This window comes from Vanessa cardui, chromosome 4 (genome assembly GCF_905220365.1).
Source record: "Vanessa cardui chromosome 4, ilVanCard2.1, whole genome shotgun sequence".
Lineage (NCBI taxonomy): Eukaryota > Metazoa > Arthropoda > Insecta > Lepidoptera > Nymphalidae > Vanessa > Vanessa cardui.
In genome coordinates this window covers 4381642-4392268 of record NC_061126.1, presented here as the reverse complement: position 1 = coordinate 4392268, position 10627 = coordinate 4381642, and the positions used below count along the sequence as shown (strand labels likewise).

The window sequence follows — 10627 nt, the reverse complement described above, 5'->3', positions numbered from 1 at the left end:
GTTTATTATAAGTAGGAAAAGAAAATTATATATTCATAATACATCAATTATAGTCTATAGTTTCTATAAATATTAAATATATGAAAGAGGTAATCACTCTGCATCGAATGAGAAAAAAGTATTTATTTTATGATTTTAATAAAATATTTAAGAATTAAAGGCAAAATATGCTGAAATGTACGTAGCACTAGCGAAATAATATATTAAATTTATTATAAATCGTAAATAATCATACAAATGTATCATTAGACATTATCAAATGTAAATAAAAACTATTGAATATTTCAATTTCGACATAAAAATTAACTTTAAAAAATAAATAGTTATGAACTACGGACTTACATAATTCATTTTCCTTCATAAACTTTATTGTATTGAAAGTAACATGGTCTATGTTTAATCAAAATTCAAATGGCTAAGAGCAAGCACAACAAAATTATACATATTATTACTACTTTCATTATACGATACGTCATTGTCACTCTGACATTTATGACGGTATGTCACTTGTAAGTTTATAACCCACTCACATGTGAAGTTTTATGAACATTATTGTTCAAAGAATATATAAACTTGAATTGATTTTAAAAGAAAGATGCAGCACGACGACGTGAGTATTATTATATACAATTAAGGCATTAGATTGAACTCTTAAACTAATAAAAATGTTTTTTTTAGGTTGTGTGGGCAATAATAAACAAAACACATTGTTCTCATAAAGTAACGTAAGTATTTTTTTGTAAATATAATGGTTTTTCAGTATACTTTTATCTTTTCTTAATATTAATTATTTTTTATAATTACAGCACTAAAACTCAACAATTTTGTCGAAATGAATATAACCTCACAGGTTTGTGCAGTCGGTCATCTTGTCCTCTTGCAAACAGTAAATACGCTACCATCAGAGAAGAGAATGGTATTATTTATTTGTACATGAAGACTGCTGAAAGGTTTGTTTTAGTTACATACTCTACTACATAGTTCTGTGGACAATTGTGTAACTAGAATAAAAACTTATTCATTTCATTGATAGAAAGGCAAATAACTGTAGTGATAATGATTAATGTGAAAACTTGTGGACAGTCTCCAACTTGTGTATAGTTTAAATTAAATTATAATTATATTATAATTTAATTTAATTTGTGTAAGTTGTACACACAGTATCTTAAATTTACAACTCTAGATGCAAGTCCTTTCAATCTGCTTATTCACCGTTCACAAATTTAATTACACAAATATTATATGGAATAATCACATACTAGAATATTGCATCAATTCTACTACTATACTCCTTCCTGCCGTTGTCCTTTACTCTGTTTTTTAGTTATTTTAAATTTTTCTTATTTTAGGGTAATGTTTCCTGCTAAACAATGGGAAAAAGTAAAGCTGTCAAGAAATTTCGAGAAAGCTATTTATCAGATAAATGAGAATCTACTCTACTGGCCTGCATTTATAAAAGCAAAATGCAAGCAAAGATTTGTCAAAATAACTCAATATTTGATAAGAATGAGAAAACTCAAATTGAGAAGAGTGTGAGTATGATATCCATTTTTCATTGATAGTTTTGTAAATGCATCAAAGTAATAAAAATAAATATAGATTTTTTTCGGAAATATCATTTTAATACATTGGATTATTTCATATTGTTATAACTTATTAAAACTAAAATTATGAATACATGTACTAATCCATATATTTTTGAAATGTTAATAATTTATATGTAAGTAAATGACAAAGAAGCCTTCAGAAGAATGTATTACATAATTACACATAGGTGCTTAAAACAAAATTACATTTAAAAATATATGAATTGACATGTAAAGACCTAAACAGATTTTGTCTTGTTGTGTCTAACTAGATGAGGTATTTTAAACCTTCCAAAATTTATTAGTTTTTAGTTTAAGTTTTGAAGCACACATTTTTATTAAGTATGAAATATTATAAATACATGAAATATGTAGTTTTAAATAGATTTCTGAGATCAAATGTTTTTTTTTTGTAATTTATGGAAACTAATTATTTTTGAACAATTAGCAATGGTTGGAATTCAAGATTGGCTAAATATATATATAATTTTAATGAAAAAATAATTTATCTGTTTTAGGAAAGAGTTGGTTCCAATACAACGTAAGATAGAAAGACGTGAGAGAAGAAGGGAGGAGAAAGCCCTAGTAGCTGCGAGAATAGACAACGCTATAGAGAAGCAATTGTTAGATAGATTAAAGAAAGGAACTGTAAGTAATCTAGTACTTGTGTGACACAATGATCTGCAATTATTTTTATTAGGGTGTTGGTATGTGTCTTGTACCTGCTATGCCGGTCAAGTGCTGTTTATCAACATAATAGGTTATTTTGGCTTATATTACAAAATGTATTGGTGGCAAGAACCTTACAACCAAGTTTGCAGACTTCATCTACATATTCCATCCTATTTGATTATTATGAATAAAAGTTGTATCTTAAAAAAACAATTACATATTTCAATATTAAAGAAAGGGTTACAGACCACTTTTTTATAAACAAATTAATATTCACAGTACAATGACATCTACAACTTCCCGCAAATGGCTTTTGATGCAGCACTTAAAGCTGAGGAAGTTTCATCTGAAAGTGAAAGTGAGAAATCAGACGAGGAAGATGTACAAAGGGAAATGGAGCCCGAACTTGAGATGGAACTGGAGAGAAATATTGAACAAGTTGACGAATTTGTTGAAGCTGACAGTGATATGGAGAGTGATGCGGTATGTTTTTTTAATCATATATAATAGATTAAACTTATTTATGTGTAACATCTTTCTCATGCTTTTATACTTTATTTGGGAGTAATTTTGTGAAAAGAGAGAGATGAAGAGTCTAACAAGTCGTCACCAGTGTTAGAAATGTAATATTAATGTTGCTTGTTACCAATGTTATTTTTTGGTATTGTAATAAACATTTGTACTGCTGCTGTATCTTGAATTTGGCATTGTTATAATTTTATTTAATATTTTTAGGAAAGCGATTCTGGTAGAAAAGAAAATGCAAATGTTGGAAGTGATTTCGAATCTGAAACATCCGATATTGAGGTAAGCAATGTTTCATGATTTTTTTGATTAAGTAAAGCCCCTGCATGTTCTATCACATACATACATGCATTTCGTTAAGATGTATCTTCATTATATGTATTTAGAATTTGTTTAGCAAGTCTTGAAATTGAGTAATGTAGTTTAAGCTAAAAATGTTTATTGTTATTGTGGCTTTTATAAGTAAATATTAACCTTTTTTCCCATTCATAGGATATGCCAGCTAAGCTTCCAATCGCTAAGAAGCCTCGTGTAGAAATTGAATATGAAACCGAGCCAGTTGCAACAGTCTCCAGAAAGAAAATAAAACAATGATGATTTTTAAATGTTTTATTATTCAAAAAATCCTTTCATTAACAATGAAGTTGTGAATATAATTAAATCATTGAAATTTCATTAAATTGTTCATTTCATTATACTTACTTGAAATGTATATATTTTATTTATACATTAATGAGACAAATGAATTCCTTAAGAGCGCAGTCTGTAAGCGTGGGAATTTATTTTCGGATCAATTCTTGGACCTTTTCTGTTTCTCACATATATAAATGACTTGCCCTTTCTTGTTGGGAACAAACATGATATAGTATTGTTTGCTGATGACACCTCCTTAGTTTTTAAAATTAATAGAAAACAGGTACAGTACGACGACGTAAACAATGCTATAGCTGATATAGTACATTGGTTTAGCGTAAATAATCTTAAACTAAATAATAATAAAACTAAAATTGTGAAATTTAGTACGCCAAATGTACAAAATGTAAAAGCCGATGTACTTATCAATGGGGAATCGATGGATCCAATTGATTCTGCTGAGTTTCTTGGCCTTACTGTTGATGCCAAGTTGCAATGGTGCCCCCATATTGACGGATTGGCGAGTAGACTGAGTTCTGCGGCATTCGCGGTCAAAAAAATTAGATTATGTACCGATGTTGATACGGCTCGCTTAGTATATTTCAGCTACTTTCATAGTATAATGTCATACGGTATTGTGCTGTGGGGCAATGCAGCCGCTATCCATACTATATTTGTGCTACGAGAGGGCTATTCGCGCAATCTACAACCTAGGAGCTAAAGAATCGTTAAGGAATAAATTTAAAGAAATCAAGATCTTGACTGTTGCTTCTCAATATATATTCTCTAATGTTATGTATGTACGAAAAAATATTAATGATTTCATGAGAAAATGTGATACTCATAACATTGGTACAAGGAACAAACACAAACTTGTTACTCCTGTTACTCGACTGCGTAGAGTCAGTAACTCCTTTGTGGGGCAATGTATACGGTTTTACAACAGGATCCCAGAAAGCGTTCAAAATGCCTCTATTGCCAAATTTAAAAAAAATATTAAGGAACGCTTGTGTGCAAAAGGTTATTATACAATTAATGAGTTTATGATCGATAGCACACCTTGGGAATGATACGATCGCCTCCTGGCTATTTCATCTCATATTAAATTGTTTATTTATATAATACATAAGACAAACAAAAAAAAAACCCGCTGAGTTTCTTTCGCCGGTTCTTCTCAGGTCAGGGTATTTTCTTTCCGAACCGGTGGTAGTGTTTCAATTGACCATCAATAAGAAAGTGTAATGCTTCTATATTGAATAAAGATATTTGAGTTTGAGTTTGAGTTTGCATCCCCTGAAATACTTAGTTGCTTTTTGTCGATGCAACGAATAAATTATATTTTCATTGCGCATTCACAACGTAGGATTTATAAAAATACATTTAAATACGAGCAATGTAATTAGCTATGAAGTTGTCACTCGCAAAATCAATTTTAAATAAATTGTTAGCAAAGGGTGCGGTCCGAGTGCAATAAGATGCCTAATATACCTAATGATTTTTAGATTTTCAACTGCTTTTGTTGCTTCTAAATAAATAATTATTATTTTGAGAATATTTCAGACACATTAAATAATCACTTACTACTATTTAATAAATAAAAATAACGGAAGCATATATTAATTATATTGTTTTTTTTTCATTTTACTAAAATCTATTAAATAAACACAAAAAATATTACATTTTGACAATTATTACGATAACAGCGATAATTTTCAACCGACTTCCAAAAGGAGGAGGTTATCAATTCGTCTGTATTTTTTTTTTTTTTTTTTTTTTTTTTTTATGTTTGTTACCTCATAACTTTTCACTGGGTGGACCGATTTTGATAATTTTTTTTTTGTTTGAAAGGTAGTGCTTCCCGTGGGGTCCCATTTTTTTTATTTTTTTTTCCGATGATGGTATCCATGTGAAAACGACATAAGTCTTAAATTTGCGTTATGTATATGCGCAACAAATAGGTGAATAACTGAAAATCACGTTAACCAATTTTGATAATTCTTTTTTTATTATAAAATATATACTTCAAGGGTAATTTGATGAAAGTTTGGTAAGGTTCTGAGCACAGGATCCATGACAAAGTGACGGAACGGAAGGGAACGGAACAATTCTGAGGAGCACGTTAGCGATACTCGGTCGAATCTTTTATTTATAGGTTATTTGGATATTTGAGTCACCTAATGTGGTTATGTTTATGTAATTATCATAGTCGAATATTATAATCAACTAGCTACCCACCCCGGCTTCGCACGGGTGCAATACTGATACTAAATATACTACAGAATTTGTTTATATACGACATCACATCGCAAACTTCTAAAATTATCAGTGTTTCTTTACTACATTGTTCATGTATTATATACACAAACCTTCCCCTTGAATCACACTATCTTTTAAAAAAAACCGCATCAAAATCCGTTGCGTAGATTTAAAGATATAGGGACAGAGAAAGCGACTTTGTTTTATACTATGTAGTGATGGAACTCCTATACGGCTCGTAGTTAGGGTGCGATATGGGGCAGAATTTCTTACTATCTTTAATCAAATTATGTGTATGAGATGTGATGTCATATGATGTACGAAATATAGTTGGTCTTTTTCAAAGTTTTTTTGCTGAGTTCGATTACAGCTCTTTCGAGGGATCCTTGTAGTTCACGCCGCGTGACGTATTAAATCCGCATTTTCGAAAGTCTATTTTTGCTTTATTCGCAAGTTTCCTTTGAAATTGTCCTCGAAGTAGTTTCTGACTCATATAAACGGAACGCTTAATCTATCCATATTAAAAAAAATTAGTTAGTCAACATCAGCTTCACTTAAAATCAAAAAATAAATAAAATTTTAACAAAAAGAAAAACCGACTTCAAACAAAACACTATTTTAAAACAAATGAATATGCACGAAAAAGTAATAAAAATAATTGCGTATTCAACATATTTTTTAGAGTCTTCCTAAGTTAAATGAAATGAAAAATATTAGACTACTTAAAAGTCGATTAACGATTATATCATGTAGTTATAATTATTGTTATATTTGGAGTCGGTGTCAGCCAATAAAACCCTACAGTATATCTATCAAAAAACAATACGAGAATACTTTAACAAATATGTTTTTTTACAAATTACCTTTTACACAATAATATACTGGATCAATCAAGGGGCTCGCTCGTATCGCTTCTTTCTTTTGATTGTTGGGGCAAGGGCACCGTGGCTGACACCGGCTCCAAATATACCAATAACTATAACTACATGATATAATCGTTAATCGACTTTTAAGTAGTCTAATATTTTTCATTTCATTTAACTTAGGAAGACTCTAAAAAATATGTTGAATACGCAATTATTTTTATTACTTTTTCGTGCATATTCATTTGTTTTAAAATAGTGTTTTGTTTGAAGTCGGTTTTTCTTTTTGTTAAAATTTTATTTATTTTACATAAATTACAATCAGAAGCAGAAAAAACTAATAATACATTTACAAAAAAATAAAACAAATTGTTTGGTGTTATGGGGTATAAAAAATCTTTGTCTTGGTTAAACAAGTCAATGACCCAAGAAAATGTTTTTTATGAAATAATTCAATTAAAATTATTTTATATTAGGTATATAAAAATAAAGGGGTTGGGCCGTTGACGAGATCTGGTCATAAAATGTACTAAGCATCAATACACAGAGGAATGTATATCAACATTTTTGCTTAGCACTATGTACTAACTAATGTATTAATAAAGCAGTTAAATATTTAAGAATTAAGCAGACTAACGTCATCAACATCATGAGCAATAGTATGAGTTACCTTTCGTTTTAAATTTAGAATTTAGAAAAAAAAATTAGGCAACTGTGAGGCAGCAAATCCTCCACAAAACAGCAGCTCCAAAGCAGTAAAACTCTCCAGTTAAATCAACCGAGAAATACTTTGGAATATAATTTTAAAAATATATGACGATAGAGTGACTTTGATTAAATGATAGAGCCGTGTAGTTTTTTCTATATGATCTGTTAGACCAGCATGTATGAGTTACTACTGTGATCACAGGTATTCCGTTAATGTCTACTGCGACGTCTAGTAACACTAGATCAAATTCCTATGCAGCTTCTTCAATTCCATGTATAACATTAATCGTACAGGTTTTTAGACTTACAGGGTATTGCAAGATAAGCAGAAACCTGTTTTAATCCAGCATAACCAGTACCTTTCGACATAAAACCAGACACAGCATTCTCATTTATATTCAGGTTTCCACAATTTTCAACCTCACAATTTTGTATTTCTAATTCGACATTACAAATTTTGCACATTAATATTTAAGATTTTACAGAGGTAAATTCAGAATGCAAATCCTTTTTTTTCTTTTAAAAGTTGAAGATGCTTGAAGTCATGTATCCAAATGCCGAATTGCGATTTGTGATTTTCTGTAATTGCTCGTAAAAGTGTACCTAAAGGGGCGCAACTTCATCTCAGTGCCCCAAGTCATCCACACCTGCATGTGGTGCACCCTGATCTACGAGGCCCTGGCGACCGATTGATGGTGGGATGAACATCTAAAACAGCGTAAATAAGTGATACAGACATAGTCACCTATGCGTGAACCCCTGCGATTTCCAGCCCGAAAGCCAAGCTTGGCGAGTATAGCATTTACCCCAAAAGAAGGACCAAAATGGCCACGGCCCCAGTCCACGGCAACACTACTATTCTTGATTACGGCGGTGGCCACAGTAACAGTAGGGCAGGCTCTGCCAAGAAACTCCGTATTACGAACGGCCCCACAAACAAACTAACCCTACAACAACAACAACAGCCTGTAAATTCCCACTGCTGGGCTAAAGGCCTCCTTTCCCTTTGAGGAGAAGTTTTGGAACATATTTCACCACGCTGTTCTTCGGTTTCCCCACGATGTTTACCTTCACCGCAGAGCACGAGATAAATTATAAAGACAAATTAAGCTCATGAATCAGCGGTGCTTGACTGGGTTTGAACCTGCAATCATCGGTTAAGAAGCACGCGTTCTAATCACTGGGCCATCTCGACTCAACTAAACTGGTGACGTACAATTAACAAACGATTAGGTTTGATGAACATCTGGTGCAACTTGAAGAGGAACTGAAATATATAAGATAATACCTTTGAGGTGTCTGCGAAGTCCGAAGAGAGGGAGAGGACAAAATCACTTAGATTCGGGTCCTCTTATGAACTTCAGGGAGGGAAACCAACAATCTTAAGGCGGGACCGGGTTTCTGGTGCATAAGGACCTCATTAATAACTTCAATACAAATGGGATATTTACCATATTTTTTATGTTTATTAGATGCAGCTCCATATTTGGACATTATCTACGAATGTCTTGTGCATAAGTCTCATGATAAAAATTGCCATGTTAATTTTAAATCTCATTAATAACGTTGTCGAAATCTCCAGTGAGTTGACAGGGGTTGCGTACTTCTTCAAAGTTGTACAGGTTACGCACCCAAAAAGACACCTTCAGATGATGAAGAGGAAAATATGTACCAAGGCATATCAGGAGTGGAACTTCCTAGAAAAAGAGGAGCAATCTGAATTCATTCTTTAAGAAACAGCCCAACGGAAGTGGACAGGGCAAAGCCCCGATGCAATGACCAAAAATTGGATAGATTTCATCATAAAGGACAAGCGACGGATACTAAGAGATGTCTCTTTGGTCACCGGGTTTAATACCGGAAGTGATCACCAACTCGTACGAGGCACTCTGGATATTCGTTTCAAGCTCGAACGTGCCTATTTGATGAAGTCTACGTTTAGACCTAACATTCTTCAAGCCGGAGATAGCAACCGATTCGCTGCCTTGGAAGCCACAAACGACGTTGACCAGAAACTTGAACAAGTGGTAGGAATTCTGCGAGATGAAGACAAGAAATTCCTTCAGCAGAGACTCTGCAGCTCATGCAGGAGCGACGAGGTAACCATCTACTTCATCAGATAAGGCTCAGACAAACTACAAAATCACGAGACTTGTGCAACATAATCTCCACAACTCGAATATCCATTCCAGCGAATGGGCGATCGAGCTACGCGTTGCATCTTACAAATTTTTCGATATTTATGACCAAAAATAAAAATTAAAACAAAAATTGTTGCTGAGTTTTTGATTTTTTTGATCAACATTTTCATAACGATGACGACGATGATGACGATAATAACGAACGCGAAAATGATTAAAAGAATGTACTATATCGGACATAGCATTGTTTACATCGTCATACTGAACCTGTTTCCTATTAATTTTAAAAACCAAAGAGGTATCATCAGCAAACAATACTATATCATGTTTGTTCCCAACAAGAAAGGGCAAGTCATTTATGTATATGAGGAATAGAAAAGGTCCAAGAATTGATCCTTGTGGGACCCCCATACCAACTGAGACCCCAGGAGACCTTGTCCCTTTAACGTCAACCCTCTGAATTCTATTGTTAAGATAGGAAGTCAGGTCGAGTGCACATTCTCTAATTCCATAGTGATATTGTTTCCTGACCAGAGTTTCATGCTGAACACAATCAAAGGCTTTGAATAAGTCGCAGAAAATCCCCAAGGCATCCTGCGACCCCTCCCAGGCCTCATAGATATTTTTTATAAGTTCGATACCTGCGTCGGTAGTCGAGCGACCCCTCATGAATCCAAATTGTTTTCTGTGAAGCAGATTGTGTCTATTGAAATATGCTAATAATTGATTTAAAATAATTTTTTCAAATATTTTGCTGAGGGTAGGTAATATTGAGATAGGCCTATAGTTATTAGGATCTGAAGTGCTACCAGATTTAAATATTGGAATGACTTTACTATGTTTCATCAGGTCAGGAAATATACCACGCTGAACACAATCATTGAATATTATTGCAAGATAAGGTGCAATCACATCAATAATTGAGTTTATCACCTTTACAGAAATACCCCATAGATCAGCAGTTTTCTTAATGTCTAATGATTTAAATGCACAAATTATGATATTGGTGTTTACAGGGGTAAAATTAAATTTTGATTTGTGACACCTATCACATGTCAATAAACATGAACTATTATTAATTATATTATTAATATCAATTAATTCAATTTTATTGATGTCATTTTTTGATACATAATAACTATTTGTCATTATATGTAACCTATTATTTAATTTAAACCTAATTGCATTTTCCTGTGGCATATCTTTAATATAAGGAAATGTGAACATTAATATTCTTTCTACA

At 32.4% G+C, this 10627-nt stretch overlaps 1 protein-coding gene across 1 annotated transcript; it reads left to right on the top strand.

Annotated features, from left to right (window-relative positions):
- Positions 1-453: 453 nt before the first annotated feature.
- Positions 454-3388, top strand: LOC124544130 (protein MAK16 homolog A). Its single transcript, XM_047122580.1, has 8 exons — positions 454-610; positions 679-725; positions 807-950; positions 1350-1532; positions 2105-2234; positions 2538-2741; positions 2994-3065; positions 3276-3388. Exons 1-8 carry the CDS (start codon positions 596-598, stop codon positions 3375-3377), a joined length of 897 nt encoding a protein of 298 aa, XP_046978536.1. The 5' UTR covers positions 454-595; the 3' UTR covers positions 3378-3388.
- The last annotated feature ends 7239 nt before the right edge of the window (positions 3389-10627 follow it).

Coding starts and splice junctions, on each gene's coding strand:
- LOC124544130 (XM_047122580.1), top strand. Junction 726..806: donor CATTGTTCTCATAAAGTAAC/GTAAGTATTTTT, acceptor TTATAATTACAG/CACTAAAACTCAACAATTTT. Junction 1,533..2,104: donor AAACTCAAATTGAGAAGAGT/GTGAGTATGATA, acceptor TATCTGTTTTAG/GAAAGAGTTGGTTCCAATAC.